Raw genomic sequence first — 16,748 nt, 5'->3', positions numbered from 1 at the left:
AAAAAGAGGAAGGTCGGAGCCTGGGAAGCAGAGGGCTTTTCCTCTTCTCCAGAGGCCACACTAGACTTTACAATTAGGATCTACAGTCAAATGACTGGAATTCTCCGGATTGCCTCCTAGTCCTCAGAGTGGGTAAATTAACTTTGGGGGCAGAGTGAGTTGTTGGTTCCGAAGCTCCGCGCACAGAGCAAGGTCTCCAAGTGAACCACTGGCCCTACTCCCCGGCTTCCCCGCCCCACTTCCCCGCAGCTGCTGCTCTGTGTCCCCAGAGCAAAGTCCAATGCAGAGGCGTCCCCCCTCAGCGGCTCGTGAACTACGACTCCCGGCAGGCACCTCTCCGGGCCGCCTCTCCTAGCCTGGTGCGCATGCTTTGGCAGACGTGGCACCGGGAACTCGGAGGCGGGGAGCGGCTGCGAAGTGGCGGTTGCTGTTGGCCGCGGTGGAGCTGGCGGGCGTGCGCGGGAGCCGGGCGCAGACGGCAGGAGGCGGCGGGGATGGCGCGGGCGTGGGGGCTGCTACTGGCGATCGGGGTGAGGCACCGGGCCGGCGACACGTGCGCTCCGCGTGGCCGTGGGCGCGCGCGGTCCGGGGTGGCTGGGGGCGTGCGCGCCGGGTGGCAGCGGGGTCCTGGTCCTCTGCGTCCCGCCCGGGCCGGGCCGGGTGAGCCCTTGCTCAGGGTTCGCGGTCCAGCACAACTTTGCGGGGGCACAGGTCTGGGACGCCCTCAGCCAAGGCAGGACCCTCCCGGGCGGCGCCTGCACCTGTGTGAGTGCGGGGTGGAAGCTGCCTTCCACCTGCGCAGCAGGAGACCTTGCTCGTGGGTTGGACCCCGGGAGCAAGGGCGAGTGGCGGGCTGGGTGGGGTCGCCACCTCCAGGAGTTCTGCTCCCACACCCATGTGACGCCGGCTCCAGCCCGGGCCACTTTCGAGCAGTGTGGCGCCGCGGATCTTTAAACGGGTCTGCGTTTCTTCCACGAGATGGGGACAGTCAAGATACCCGCTAACGAGGTTGTCAGATGGGTCCGCGGAGGAGTCGGAGGGACAAGCTCCGCGGACTGCAAAATGATACTGGAGGGACACAGGAGTGGAGGAGGGGTGGACCGGGGTGCATACCGTGTGGGGATGGGAGACTTTCCGGGGCATCCCCCGGAGAAGTGGGGATGGGTGTGCCCCCGGGGCCGAGGTGTGGCTGTGGATGTGTGACGGGATGTTGTTGCCTTCTTCCACATCTCTCTCGTAACTTCTTGTCTTCCTCGTGTTGGGTCCATCCTCGTTACTCCCTCTACCACTACCATCAGTCCGGAAGACTTCCTGCCCCGCCACTCTACTGTTTTCCCTTTGGGTGTGGCAAGGATGCTGGGCAGGTTGGGGGGGAGGAGGGGTGAGTGGCTTTAAACACTTTTATTTCCCAGTGCCCTGTCCTTTGGGGGTCACCAGTAAGGAGTAGCCTCGAGGAAACTCCCTGTTCCCTGCTCTGTGTCCTCCCTCTAGGAGAGACCCTGTAAGGGTGGTGGTGGTGGTGGCCTTGATGTTTGCCATCAGTTTCCTGGAGCCAGCAGGTCTGACTCCCACCAGGATGTCAGTCCTTGAACTCTGAGGGAGGAGGGTTCTACTTTCTTCCCTTTTCCCTCCCTCCAGTAAAAACAAGGGCTCGGGAGTCTGAACTTTTACTCTGTAAACATTTATCAACCACATTGTTTGCCACCGGGTTGAATTTTGGGGTGGGGAACAAACTCCACTTTGTGCCTGCTGTCAGGTGTCGCCTTCGGCTGAGCAGCAGTCAATCCTGTGAGCAAATAATGAGAGAAGGGCAAGAGCAGGAAGAGCTCATGCCCTTACTGCTGGTAGCCTGCCTCGGGAGAGCCATACGTTATCTTTGAGGAAGAGCCCCTGTGGCATTCCTGAAGTGGGCGGAGCAGAGTCCAGGAATAATGTGTAGTATACTTCGAGGCGGAGGTCTGCAGGTACCCCACGGGCAATATGAAAGAACATTGAGGTTTGCCCAAAGCACTGGCAACTGGGAGTCCTAAACAGGCATTTTATGTCTCTTTCCCCTAAGCCTAGAGTTGGCTTGGCAGGTGTGAGGTAGAGGGATGTGAGCCTGGAATCCAGCGGTGATAAGTGACTGCTGGTCGGGCCATGTGGATCTGATAAAGGCCCTGGGGAGCACTTTGGGTTCTTTGTTCACTCTGGATTGACTGAAGGCCACTGGGTGTGGCTCAAGGGATATGAAAAAGTATTTACTGGGTCTGATGGCACAGGCTTGGAATCCAGGAGGTTTGAGGCAGGAGGATCGAAAGTTCTGTTTGGGCTACAGAGTAAGTTTAAGGGCAGCCTGGGCAGACCTTGTCTCAAATGGGAAAATAGGGTGAGGGCTATAGCTTAATGACAGAGTGCTTGCCTAGCATGTGCTAGACTCAATTCTTAATACTGTAAAAAAAAAAAAAAGAAAGAAAGAAAGAAAAAGAAAAAAGAAAAAAAATTCAGTATCCCCCATATCTATGGTCTCACTGTCCAGTTTTAAGTTATCTGTGGTCAGTAAGAAGAAGGTGGGGTCTGAAGACACAGCCCAGAGGGCAGAGCACTTGCTTTGTAAACTCGAAGCCCTGGGTTTGATCCCAGCCTCACATAAACTGGGTGTGGTGCAAAGCCAGGCAGTTGGATCCGGAAGTCAAGGTCATCCTCAGAATTTCAGGCCAGGCACCATGTCTTAGAAAAAAAGTGAGCATTGTACAAAATGATACTTTGAGAGACCACATTCACTTTTTATGACAGTATAGTAATAACTAATGTGTTTCATTGTTATTAGTTATTTTAAATCCTGGCCTAATTTATAAATTAAACTTGATCACAGATATGGGTGTGTGAGAGAAAAGGTCTATGTGTTCTGTACAATCTGCAGTTTCGGGCATCCACTGGAGCTTTGGGAGCCACCCCTCTCAAATGAAGGAAACTATTATGATGGGAAGGGGTTTACAGAGATTTGTGTTCAGGGCTGTACATGTACTACATCTTTTATAAAAACAAAATATGGAAGTAATTGAATTCCTCAATAGTAGTGGTGTGGTGTAATACCTTCTGGCCTCTTTCAGACTTTGGAAAGTAATGTTTCTTTGTTAGTTTGGGCATCTATAATAAATACACAGTAGACTGGGTCCTTATAATGACAGATTTGTTTATCACTGTTTCAGATGCTGGATGACTGATGTCAGGGCCCTAGCTCAGTCAGGTCCTAAGGCAGATTCTCTTCCAGGCTGCTGACTGCCGGTTTCTTGCATCCTGTGTAACAGAGAGGACCTGAGAGCTTTCTGGCAACCCCCACCCCCATTTTTTGTTTTTGTTTTTGTTTTTGTTTTTTTGAGACAGGGTTTCTCTGTGTAGCTTTGGTGCCTTTCCTGGAACTCACTCTGTAGCCCAGGCTGGCCTTGAACTCACAGAGATCCGCCTGCCTCTGCCTCCCGAGTGAGTGCTGGGATTAAAGGTGTGCGCCACCACCGCCTTGCATGGGTCCTATTCATGCAGATTCCTTCCTAAGGCCCCAACTCTTCATTCCCATCACAGTGTGGACGGTGTTAGGATTTCAACATAATGAATTTTAGGGTACACCAAACATTCGGTCCGTTGCCGTGGTTGTAAGAAATACGCTTAATACAATTAATGCTTCTTGTTCAGATATACTAAGTTGTGGATGAAGACCATCTAAAGAGGAAAAATGCTCAGTTATAAAAGCCAAGATACAGAATTAGACTTCAGAGAGGATGAAGTTGTGTACAAAGAACTACTAGAACGTTGAAATACTGATTGTTCTAGAAGGTGACATGGTGGGTGACTTTTGTTTGCTTCTTTGATTATTATTTATTATATTTTTAAGTGAGATATATATGTATATATGTTTATTATCAGAAAAGTTTAAAAAAATTTAAAGGCTTTCTTGGCAGCCTTTTTTAGTCTTCTAGAAAAGTCCCCGGTGGTACCTGGGACAAGTTAGCCACAGAAGCTCCCAGACTAGAGAGGCCAGGACCACTTGACGGAAGAGCCCACTTTCCTCCTGTACAGCTGGAGCTTCCTGCCCAGCCCAACCTTCCCCTAGGGCCACACACACATGCTTTATTGTATAGTGGGCAATCCCAGGCTAGAGAACTGTCCTGTCAGGGCTCAGTGGCTGTCTCCAAGTTCAATGGCTCTCAAATGTCAGGCCAAGGACTCTGCTTGGCTGTGGCAGAGTTTTCAGTAGTGTGCAAACAGACTGCAAAAATAATAACAGTGGATGGATTATTTTTTAATGAATCCCAATATTTTCAGTTAAAAACTAGCCTAGGATCTGGGCAGTGGTGGTACACACCTTTGATCCGAGTGCTCCTGAGGCAGAGGCAGGTAGATCTCTAAGTTTGAGACCATCCTGGTCTACACAGTCAGTTCCAGGATAGCCAAGGCTGCACAGAGAAACCCTGTCTCGAAGAACTAAAATACTTAAATAAATAAATAAAACTTGCCTCGGGCTTTGGCTGTGGCTCAGTGGCAGAGAACTTGCTTAGAATGTGGGAGGCTCTGGGTTCACTCCCCAGCAACACACACACACACACACATGTAGTTTTCCATGTCTGTATTTTGGATAGGATGTTTAGTGTCTTTGGAAACCGAACCTAATGGTAGTATATTGAGATTTCATATCAAAAGAGCCCATTCTTGATAACATTTATATAAAAATGGACAATACATGTTATATTTACAAACACATTTACAAAACAGTCCATGAGCTGGTGATATCTGAGAAGTGGTCTTTGACTTTGCGGTGCTGGGAATTGAACCCCAAGCCCCACGCACGCTAGACAAGCACTCTACCCATGAACTACACCTCACCCCCACTTAGCCTTCAGCGGAGCCGAGAGGAGAGCCAGGCCTGCTGAATTATGAATTGTGTTCCTCCCCTTCCCCTTCTCCAGCTTGCTTCCGGTGTATTGGTCCCTGTGGCGGCTGGAAAGCTCAGAGCCCAGGGGACGGTGGGTGCAGGCTCGGAAGGCATGTTCGCCCCGTGGCCTCGCCTGCAGAGCTCTTAGGATACAGTCAGGCAGGTTCTCTTTTTTCCTCTGGCACCATTATATATTTAATAGGCCTTTGTGGGCTGGCCTGGGGACCTAATTGCCATTGATAATGCTGCTTGGAGCTTAGAGTGCACTTTTCCCACAGAAATAAACACATTACCAACGAAGTCTTCAAACAGATGTGTGGGGGTACATAGGTGGAGCTATATCGACGTGGATGCCAGGTGCTGACAGCTGGGGATTTAGGCCAAGGGCAGGTGGTGGGTGCTGAGTGGCCAGAGATGGCCCCGGGAAAGAGTTGGTCTCACAGGGAGGGTGGAGCTCAGACCCTGTGACTGTTGCGATCCTTGCCTGGCTGTTGTGTGGTAGGCACTTAGCCCAGGCGCCGGGCATGTGGGTGATGGAGGAACATTTGGTGGAAAGAGTGAATGCTGCCCATAGGGAAGGAAGCCTCCAAGACTGAGATGTGAGCAAGAGAGGAGAGAGGTCCAGCTGGTGGGAAGCGGAGCCCAGAGTCTGGTGGTGGGGAATAAGAAGGGCAAAGTGGAAATGTCTGCCGAGCCCTGAGACTGGATTCTGTAGGGCAGAGAGAGATGAAGGCGGTCCTTTTAATAACACCGTGGGACAGTGCATTGAGGGGAAAGGCTGAGGTGCTTTGCCCAGAACACTTTCTTCTTGCTTCTTCCCTCCTTGTTATGTGTTAGAGTCAAGTGTGATGTGTTGGAAAGCAAGCCGGCTTTCAGGCAGCTGATACTCCGTAGCTGCCCGGCCTTGGGCCCTGCTTCACTTGTTTGTAAATGGTGGGCAAGAAGCGGGCAGCACCGGCCTTGGCAGCCCAGGAGCCTTAGCCTCACAGCGAGCTGTTGAAAAGGAGGCATAGGACATTGGTAGAGGGTAGTAGGTCATATGCATTGGTGGGCCAGCCTAGCCGGTGTGAGCCAGAGACCACGTGATACAGGTGCCACGTGGTGGGGCCTGTGCTGCTGCTGGGGTTCTCCTTGGGGGGGCCTCTTGCTGCCGACCTTGACCTCCCCCTCTTTATGTGGAGACACCTGGGGATTGGTTGGTGCCTACCAAGAGGCTGAGGGGGTTAAGTCTCTGTTTCTCCTCCTTCCTTCTGAAAGTCGATCCTCTCTTGGGGCAGAGACACACCGAGCAGACCACATTAATCCCTAGAGGGTTTCACCCCAGCTTTGTGGTTTTGTTCTGTGGGGCTGTTCTGTGTGCTTGGTTTTGAAACCAGGTGGCCAGGTTAGAAACAGCTGGAAGAAGAACGTAAGTTCTTTTACGCTGTGTATTGACCTAACCTCTCGCTGCTATATTTTGGACCCAGTTGGGGACAGAAGGAGTCCTAACGTTTTACCCCCCCACCCCACCCCGTTGGTTGTTGTTGCTCCCCTGTGGTGGGCTGCTCTGTCCCTTCTGCTGCTGGTCCTGTCTTGCAGCATGCTTCTAAGTCTCTGGCTGTTTGTTATAGTGACTGGAGTTGTGACAAATCTTATGTTTGTAGAGGGACTCAGGGTTGACCGGGCTGATCCATGTGACCCTCTTCAGTGTGGTGTTACCTATGCTAATAATGGTGAGTTTAGCTGGTTAAATACTGTGACCCCAGAGAGGGATTAGTCTATAGATGAGGTGGGGAGCAGTGCCCTTTCATAAGAATGGAGGGTATGGAGCCGAGCAGGGTGCGCATCTTTAATCCCAGCACTCAGGAGGCAGAGCCAGGCAGATATCCCTGTGAGTTCGAGGCCAGCCTGGTCTACAGAGCGACATCCAGGACAGACACCAAAACGGTGCAGAGAAACCCTGTCTCGAAAAAGCAAGCAAACCAAAAAGAACGGAGGGTATGTGGCTCCGAAGGTGAAGGCGCATTAGCTGCCCCGAGCGTTTAAGCAGCCGAGCTGGCCTTGTTTTTTCTGGAGTGGCGGTATCACTTGCCCCGTAGCTTCCTGATGGCCATAGCATGGGAGGAGCCATTGGCTAGGTACCAGCTGGCTTCCTCCTCTCCAAGTAGCTCCGGTTTGCGTCCCCTTTGGCCACCCTCCGCTGCATGCCTGCCTTCCAGCACTTCTTGCTCGCTGTTAGCTTTGCGATCGTGCACTGGGGGGCTAATGACACTCAGATGGCATGAGGTTAGAATAGCCTTTTTACATCTTCTTTATTCCCCGGAGTCACACTGAGGCCCCGGCTGTATGTGCAGTTTTCAGCTCATTACAGCTTTCTGGAGCAGGGGTGGAGTTCCCTCTCCTCCAGAGAGTGCCACCATTCCGCTAGCCCTTCGGCGCCCCGTTTGTCAGAGGGTCCTTCAGTCCTGGTTGGCAGTGCTTGCTCATAGGGTCCAGGTGGAGAGCCATAAGAACCCTAGCCCAGAGGTAACCTCCATTGTTAGGTCAGGTAGGCAAGGGTCCCCAGGGGTTTTCTTTCCTTTCATCAAAGGGCCTCACCTTGCTGCATCCTGGGCAGAATATTCTAGGTGCCCATTGAGGAACTGGACCAGCGCCAGCATCCTAAGGGTGTGACAGGAGTTTGGCCATTTGACAGTCGATGCTTCTCCTCCTCCTCCTCCTCCTTCCTAGAATGGCTATTTCCTTGAAAACTTTTATGAGCCGAGTCCTGTGCTGAGACATTTGGGCTGTACTGATAAATCAGACCAGTGCCACCCTTCCTTCAGTGGCCAAGTCAAATGTCGGTGACGTCATTCAGAGATGAGCTGTTGGGAGAGAAAGCACAGTGACAAGAGGATGCCTTACCGTCCCCCACCTGATGCAGAGAGTTGAGGAAAGGCTTCCCCTGGGGCCAAGGGCCCCGTCTCAAAATAGTGTTTGTAAAGGTCTCAGAATGCGTGGATTTATAAAGGAAAGCAGTTAGAAATACAACACATGTTGAGTAAGATGGCCGTAACTTGTTGGTAATAGATTTGCTGGGTTGGTGAGTCACGTAAGATCTGGATGGCAGGTTTGAGAATTTCTGTTATTTAGAGCGGTGGTCCTATCATAAACAGCACAGGAGGCTCTCTGCTCCAAGAAAGAAAAGGTGACTTGGTGGAGTCAGTGACTGTAGTCACTACTGGCATGTGCCACGTCCATTCCTAAGCTGCAGAGAGCATTAGTGCATTTACAAGTTTGCTGATGTTGGCGGAATAAGGATAGACCTTTTCTCCACCCAAGGTCACAGACTCTCCTGCCTGGTGTGGTGCACACTGTATATAATAACATGTGGGAGGTAGAGGCAGGGGGTTCATGAATTGCATGCCAGCCTGTGCCACATAGTGAAACACTGCTCCAAAATACTAGAGATGTAATGTAGCTCAGTGGTAGAGGGCTTACACAGAGGTGGAATGCATAAACAAAGCCCTGGGTTCGATCCTCTGCACCAAACAAGGTCAAGTTCATAGGTACAGATGCATAGAAAAATTAGCCAAGATTTGGAAGTAAAAGAGAATTTGTAAACTTTATTTTTTTTCTTTTTTAGACTTACTTATTTTCATTGTATTAAGTGTGGGTGTTTTGCCTGCATATATCTGAGCACCATGTGCAAAGCCAGAAGAGGCATTGGATCCCCTGGAACTGGAGTTGCAGACAGGTGTGAGCTGCCGTGTGGGTGCTGGGAATTGAACCTGGGTCCTCTAGAAGAACAGCCAGTGCTCTTCACCACTGAGCCGTCTCTCCAGCCCTCAGTCTGTGAACTTTTGATGTCATAGCATAGTGCAGTGTAAGAAGTCCGTCTGAAGCCTCTCTGCTGCCCTGGGAAGAGAGCTCGGCTTAGTCTTCAGGGCCCACAATCAGGACTGGGGGAGGCTACAAATGATCTGTGTGAACCGGAAAAGAAACCCAATTGTTCCTGGTGTCTAATTTGGTCCTAAGTATGTTACTTTCTAACAACCTCTTTCAAAAAAGTGTTTTTGTGCTTACCTCCTTATATCCTCTTTTGACCTAGCTTTGTTATTTTAATGCATATTTATTGTAAAACTTTGAAATATGCTCAGTGTTGGTTTGTATGGGAATTAGGTCTTTTTAACAATTAACTGATCCTTGAACCCACAGTAAGAACTGCTGAGTGAGCAGATGTGATGACTAATCTCAGCTGTCAACTTGACACATCTGGGAAGAGGGAACCTTGATCGAAGAATTGCCTTCATCAGACTGGCCTGTGGGCATGTGGCGGGAGAGGGGCATCTTCTTGGTTGCTGATTGATTGAGGAGGGCCCAGCCCCTTGTGGGCACTACCACCCCTAGGCAGATGGGTCTGGACTGTATAAGAAAGGTAACCGAATGTGAGTCTGGGTGCTAGCCAGTAAGCAGTATTCTCCTGGTTTCTGCTTTCAAGCTCCTGCCCTGCTTGAGTTCCTGCCCAGCCTTCTCTCAGTGAGGAACTGTGAACTGAAAGTGTAAGATGAAGTATAAACCCTTTCTTCCCCAAGATGTGTTTGGTCAGAGTGTTTTTATCACAGGAACAGAAGGCAAACCAGGACAGCAGGAAGTGAGTGTGTTGCCCAGAACGGAGGCCTAGGCTGGAGACATTAGTTTCGGAGTGCTCTTCTACAGAGAGATCTCCTGTGGAAAGTGTGGGGTGGACAAAGGAGAGGACTGAGTGAGCCCAGAGAAGCCTCAGTGTGTATATATAGAGGGAGAGGATGGGAGATTTAGAGGGGGGACCGGAGGGTCACAGAGGCCTCAGAGGCTGCGAGAACCTGACAGCCACAGGGTTCGTGGGGTAAGGACATCTCAGTGGCAGGGGCCAGATTTCAGAGGGATGAGGACTGGACAGGGAAGTGATAGGAAGTTCTGACCATGAATGGGGATGGGAGTGACATGGGGGACCTGAGAGAGTGGTTTTAAAAGATGCATCAGTGGCAGCCTCTCCAGTCAGGCTGTAGCTAAAATCCACTTTAAGAGAGTGTGCTGATTTCCCCAGCAAAGGTTTGGTCAATAAACCTGAACTAGCTTATATACATAGAAAGAATATGTGCATAAAAACCTATTTCAGGGCCGTTCAGACCTGTAGAGTAAGGCCCAGAAATCTGTATTTACAGGAAGCATGTACTTAACAGTTCTGATACATACCTTTAACCCTAGCTCTCAGGAGGCCCTGGGAAGATCTCTCTGTGTGTATGAGGTCAGCCTGGTCTACATAGGGAGTTCCAGGATAGCCAGGGTGGTACAGTGAGACATCTCAAAAAAGGGGAAGGAGTAGGATACAGCTCCGAAAATTTGTGGTGTTCTAGTCAGTTTCTTGTGGCTGTGACAAAATGTCCAAGATAATTCACTTAGGAGGAGGAAAGGCTTATTTTGGCTCCGGGTTTCCTAGGTTTGAGTCCGTGATCTCTGGGCCCCGTGGCTTGGGTTTGTGGCGGTACCATCTGTTACAGCAACAGCCTGTGGAAAAAGCCTGTATACCTTACGGTGAGCGTGAAGCAGAGCAGGAAGGAATCCGAGCCCTAGGATTCCTTGGCTTTGCAATAATATACTGCAGTTGGGAGCTAAGCTTTGTACTCTTGGGCCTTTGGGGAACATTCCAAACCCAAACTATAGCAGGGAGCGTTAATTTGTGTGGCAGACAGTCGTTTGGCAGGCAGGGTTACTGCTCTCCACTGACTGGGGCGGCATGCCATGCTGCCACTGTATCGCCAGTGTCCTGCCGGGTCACTTGGCCTGAGCCCATGAAGTTTTCGGTATTCTGTGAAGGGCTCCCAGCGAACTGCAGGCATGCAGGTTCCCGGAGGAAGATGGATCAGGCTGTCACGGCTCTTTTCAGTTCGTCACCCTCAGTGGCTATAGACGGGAAAGAGAACTTGCCTGGCCCCCTGGCTCTTTTTCTTAGGGAATGGGGGAGAGCGCCAGAGATGTCTGTGGCAGTGTTCCCACGGCCAGGTGTAGAGAAGAATACAGGATCTTTGTTCACACACTGGGCAGGCTCTGCGTGTGCCCTCTTAGGCTTGGCCTGAGGCGAGTCTTTTAATTGCTTTGAACCTCAGTTTTCATGCCCCTAAAGTGTGTGTGTGTGTGTGTGTGTGTGTGTGTGTGTGTGTGTGTGTGTGTGTGTGGTGGTGGTGGTGGTGGTTCCGCTCCCCACAGCAATGGTTTATAGCCAGAACATGTACACATCTTTTTGGGGTGCTGGTGGAGGTACTGGGGATTGAACCCAGGGCCTCACACATGCTAGACGTAGAGTGCTCCGTCAGTCTCCCACCCTGTGTTCTATACAAGTGGCAGATGTAACTGTTTCTCTGAACGCTTAGTCTCGCCACCTATCAGGCGTCCTGATGTTTCTGTTTCATGTCATTTGAAAAAGATGCAGGTGTCACCCGCTAGATTGATTTTATGACTGCTTCTGAGTGGAGACCGGAAGGCTGGAAACGTGGGTTGGGGAACAGAATGTGGTCGTGCGTATGAAAGCATGCCTGTGTACTGCAGGTCAGGAGCTCTTGAGTTGCTTTTTTTTTCTTATCAATTAGGGAAGCTTTGAGGCTTGATTGGGTTTCCAGAGTGGGAATTCACCTCTTCCTCCCCTGTTCCTCCTCTCCCTGCCCTCCCCACCTCTCTAGTTCAGTGTTCCTACCAGTTCATCCTCGTTAGCAGGCCTGGCACACCGGGCTGGCAGTCACCCAAAGCCCTCTTGGCCCTAGAAGAGGTTTTCCAAAACATTAAAAGCCTCGGGGACTTACGTCTTGGTTAAATGCACCGCAGTTGCAATTTCAGGATAAGCAAACCTGTTTTTATAGGCTCCTGGATCAATTGTCCTGCCCCTGACTTGTCCCTGGTTGACAGCCACATTTGTGCTGTGCAGAATACAGGGAGAAGCTGGCTTGTGCAGTCTTTAGTATTTCTCCAAGGAAACAAAGCACACACTGAGGATTCTTAGCCGAAATGATGGGGTCAGAAGTATTTTGGATTTCAAGGTTGTTGTTGTTGTTTTTTTTTTTAAATCTTTTTGTATACATAATGAGATCTTGGTGATGAGTTCCATGTCTGAAGATCATTTCCCTTTCAAATGCATCTTGTATGCGTAGCCTGAAGGTAATTTTATGGAATATTCTTTTAGCGTACCTGCATTTGCACTGGGACACATTGGTGTAGTTGGATGTGCGATTGTCCACTTATCATGTTGATACTCTGGAAGTCTTGTGTTTGGACCTAAGCATGGCAGCACAAATCTGTAATCCCAGCACTTGGGAGACTGACCAAAGAGGGTCACTGCCAGCCTGTGCTACATAGACCTCGTTTTCAATTTTCCCATTCCAGATGTTCAGCCTGTCTAAGAATGTAGCTAGCTTTGTGTTTACAGGACAAGGACAGCCTGTGGCAGCCTTTGTTCCACTCTGGGTGCGAGGGTCCTCCAGACTTGGGTCTGAATCAGAGGTCACTTACTTGCTCTGTAACCCTGAGCAAGTGTTGCAGCTTTAGTGCTGAGTACCTCCTAAAGGCCACGTGGAGGTCAGGAGACACATTGGACTCCCTGGAACTGGAGCTGAAGATGGTTCTGGGCCACGCCGTGAATGCTGAGCATCGAACCTTGGTTCTCTGCTAGAATGAGCAGCAAGGGTTCTTAACCACTAAGCCATCTCTCCAGGCCTTCTCCCACTGCAGTCTGCTTCTTAATATACACACCTAGCTCCCCAACCCCCTGCAGCTAGAGGCATGTGCTTGTCGTCCCCCTCCCCCCAATTCAGGGACTCAGGACGCTTTAATTGTTATTCAAAGCCTACTGGGTAAACAATGACATCAGAAACTGGTGATGTGACTCCCAAACTTACTCTGTGGTTCAGCCTTCCTTGCTGGTTTGAGAGCAGTGCTCTGCCATGTGGTTGGTGGCAGATGCTTAGGATGCATCCTTTGAAAGAGCATACGTTACTTATATTTAAAAATTAGGCTTATTTTGTCTAGCCCCTCATCCATGTTATAAGAATTCACTAGGCGCGTGTTAATTCGCTAGGCATGTAAGCAGGATATTTTTCGGTTTTTCTTTTCATGGTGTCTATGGATGAACCCAGGACCTTGTGCATGCTAGACAAGTGCTCTACAGAGTCACAGCCCCAGTCCTGTTTTTCTTCAAATTCTATATACCAGTTCCTGTAAAGGAAAAAAAAAAAAAAAAACAAAGCAAAAAAAACAAAACAAAACCCAAACTCCCCCAAACTAAAAACAAAACCAATCAGCTTCCCCACAAACGAAACAAAACAGAAAACTCGTGGCCTCTGAAGTCGAGGAGCAGCCATTAGGGCAAGGGCAGGAAGGACAGGTGGGCACTGTGTGTACATGGAAAGGTGCTGGTGTGCCAGAGCAGAGCGGGCGGGGTCAAGGCCTGTGGGAAGTGATGGTGGCATCTGAGCCTCTCTTATAGCCATTTCTATTTTTTCTTTCTTTTACTGGGCAGGTTTGTGTGTGTGTGTGTGTGTGTGTGTGTGTGTGTGTGTGTGTGTGTGTGTGTTAGAATGTGTACACTCACATGTGGATGTGGGTGTGAATGCATGTGCGTGGCGGCCAGAGGTTGGTGTGTGTTGAGTGTCTTTCTCAGTCAATCTTGTATATTGAGGCAGGGTCTCCCACCTGAACCCAGAGCTCACTGGTTTGGCTCATCTGTCTAGCCATCTTACTCCTGGGATCAAACCTCTCCTCCGGAGTGCTGGGGTTCCAGCCAGCCAGCCCCACATCTGATTACAGGGGAGCTGGGGATCTGAACTCCTGTCTTCACACTTGCCACAAGTGTTTTACCACTGAGTGATCTCTCTAGTGCTGTCCCCCAACTCCCAGCAAGTATTTTTTTGTTTTTCTGTTTCTCAAGTGGAAATAGTGCCAGCCTTACAGAAGAGGTTCATGAAAAACGAATATAAAAGGTTCTCATACACCTTTTATTCAGGAGCCATGAATACATTTGATCACATTTAGTTAGACTCTTCCTCTGCATGTATAATGAGCACGTATGATGTTCTTTGCTCCTTAAATGCTTCAGAGCAGTCACATGGCACAGCAGTGTTTCAGTCCTATTGAGCTGCATTTCCCAGAATTAACTAATTCCTGTCATTAAGCAATGCATGACTGTGTTTCCTAAAATGTGGGAATATTATCGTACCTAACACAATGCAATGATCAAAATCAGGAAAGGAGAACGGATGGCCTTTAGTGGCCCCTGGGGAATGAGTCCAGGAACCCTGCCGATATGAAAATCCACGAGTGCCAAGATCCCTAAGACTAGTACAGTGTTTTATACATATGTAATTTTTTTCTGTGCACTCCGAGTCATCTCTGGCTTGCTTGTGATGCCTGTACAGGGTAAATGCTGTGTGAACATCAGCGTGTTGTTGGGGCTGTGACGAGAACAATCGTTCTATGAGTCAGTCCAGGCTAATTCTTAGGAGTGCTTTCGATCTGAAGTTGATGGAATCTGCAGGTGTGTCAGCCACAGATTCATAGGGCCAACTCTGCATTGGGGCCCAGGCTCAAACCAGTGTGCCCAATGTCCTTTGGCTCTCTTTGCCCTGGGGTGACTCCTCACTTGTCTCTTGTGACCTTGACTTTTTTTGGAAGCGTTTTTGTACAGCTTGAGATTTTTTTTTGTTTGTTCATTTGTTTTTAAGTTTTAAAGTAACTTTTAAAATTACATTTAATTATTGGGGGGTTGTGCATGCATATTGGGGTTAGAGGATAACTCATGGGAGTCCATTCTCTTCTTCCTTTTTTTTTTTTTTTTTTTTTGAGACAGGGTTTCTTTGTGTAGTTTTGGTGCCTGTCCTGGATCTTGCGCTCTAGCCCAGGCTGGCCTCGAACTCACATAGATCCTCCTGTCTCTGCCTCCCGAGTGCTGGGGTTAAAGGCATGTGCTACCATCCAGGTCCCATATTCTTCTTCTACTGTGTGGATACTGAATATTGAACTTAGATCATCAGGCGTGGCAGCAAGCTCCTTTACCCACTGAGGTATCTCGCTGATCCTGTTTGTTTATTTTTGTTTTGACAGGATCCTGCTATGTTGTCCAGGCTGGCTTCTAACTCTCAATCCTCCTGCCTCAGTCTCCCACTTGGTGGGATTACAGATGTGAGCCAGCATACTCAAGCTACAGTTTGAGTCTTGATGTTTCCATTCAGTGTATCACAGCAGGAGGCCATTGTCTTACTTTGCACCATTGCTGGTGATGTTAACAGCCCCTTACTTAGGAACTTTCATGTTTTGCCACAATACAGTTGAATTTCTTCACTGGGAGACTCTTTGAGAGATCTTTTTATAATGTAGCCAAATGGTGGTAATTTTTTTTTTTTTCTTTAAAAATTGAAATCAGGGCTGGAGAGATGGCTCAGTGGTTCAGAGCACTGGCTGCTCTTCCAGAGGTCCTGAGTTCAATTCCCAGCATCCACATGGCGGCTCACAACCATCTGTAATGGGATCTGATGCTCTCTTCTGGCATGCAGGCATACAGACAGACAGAGCACTCATACACATAAAATAAATAAAATAAAAAAAAAAAAACAGACGTCAAACGTTCTTATTATAAAATAGAGTTATAAAATAGAGAAAGAAGCATGCAGCTCTCCAAGGGCAGCCTTGGGTGCATTTCATTCTCTGCCAGTCTTTTCTGAATGTCACTTTGTTTGCTTAGAGCTGTGGCCATGCCGTGAGGGTTTCTTTTATTTCTTTTCCTGTTTTAACTTAACCTCTAGGCAAATGTTTTCGAGTGGTCCCACCATCCCTCTGTGCCACTGTGTGCCGCCACTCCCCTGCGGTGGGGCGTTTGTGTTGTTTGCACAGATTTGACTCTCGTCCATGTTGGGGTTGTGTGAGTCATATCCGTGCCAGAAAGCTCGCTCATCCCCTCAGGACAGCTCCTCAGAAGTGGATCCACCGAGTCAAAGGGCACACGCACTTTCAAGAGACCCGCTACCTCACGCCAAGCGGCTTGCCAGAAAAATTGGATGTGTTAGGTTCCTGCCAGCACTCTGACAGTTGGGATCCATATTTTAAGGCTGGGCTAATGGTGCCCCGGCCGCCTTCTCTCTTTTTTCAACTGTGGCCCACCAGCAAAGAGTTGTGTGATTAATATCCCGTATTCTGAATTATGAAAGCAAGGGTACTTATTTCCCAAAATAAATCACAGTGCCAGGGAGTGCATTAATTTTCTCAGGCGGCACAGTGTTCAGCAGCAGGCTGAGCTCTGACGTCACATGGCTCAGGAAGACCCTTCAGAATGCGGTGTGACTTGAGATCTCAGGTGAGGACTTAGGGTATTTAACTAGGGTCTCTAGAGAAGATGGTAGTCTTCAGCATGTCATGGCTGTAGCTGGCCTGGGGAGGGAGGAGCTTAAACTTCCCTTGATTAGCATTGTTCAGGGAGACCCAGGCAGGCCAGAGGGTGTTCATGTGGTGAGGTCCCACAGTCGTCTTCTGTCTCATCCATCTTGTTCCGGACGCTTCTAAGAGATGAGCTGGCCCCCTTAAGAGGAAAGGGCCAGAGAGGGGAACTGGAGAGGTCCCAGCTGGTGGTTATATGTGTAGGGAGCTGACCTGATCAGAAATGCCCAGCCAAAGTGCCGATGGTCAGGAAAGGCACAGGCATGCAGAGGCCTCCACAGTCCCTCTCCATCTGAAGTGGGGCGCAAGGTTTGGTATTTCAGGTGCTTCCGAGAGCAAATGTTAGTATTTTCTTGTTGAGGCTGCTGTTTGATAGGGTGCTCAGACCTATTTGTGTGTGTTCTAGAAGGTCTAGATGGATAGTGCT

At 49.4% G+C, this 16,748-nt stretch overlaps 1 protein-coding gene across 2 annotated transcripts in view; it reads left to right on the top strand.

Annotated features, from left to right (window-relative positions):
- The first annotated feature begins 299 nt into the window (after window positions 1-299).
- Window positions 300-16,748, top strand: part of Pdia5 (protein disulfide isomerase family A member 5) — a 91,879-nt gene continuing 75,430 nt past the window's right edge. Inside the window, exon 1 of one of the 2 annotated variants that reach the window (XM_006974560.4) lies at window positions 300-530. In XM_006974560.4, the coding sequence (XP_006974622.3) occupies window positions 366-530 (165 nt within the window). In that variant the 5' untranslated portion in view covers window positions 300-365. Of the gene's footprint in view, window positions 531-1,707; window positions 1,965-16,748 lie in introns of those variants that run through there. The other variant, XM_042259252.2, reaches the window with a different exon arrangement.

The sequence above is a fragment of the Peromyscus maniculatus genome, chromosome 12 (genome assembly GCF_049852395.1).
Source record: "Peromyscus maniculatus bairdii isolate BWxNUB_F1_BW_parent chromosome 12, HU_Pman_BW_mat_3.1, whole genome shotgun sequence".
In the NCBI taxonomy this organism is placed as follows: Eukaryota; Metazoa; Chordata; class Mammalia; order Rodentia; family Cricetidae; genus Peromyscus; species Peromyscus maniculatus.
Note: the sequence above shows the minus strand (reverse complement) of the source record. Positions and strands in the feature narration are given on the sequence as shown.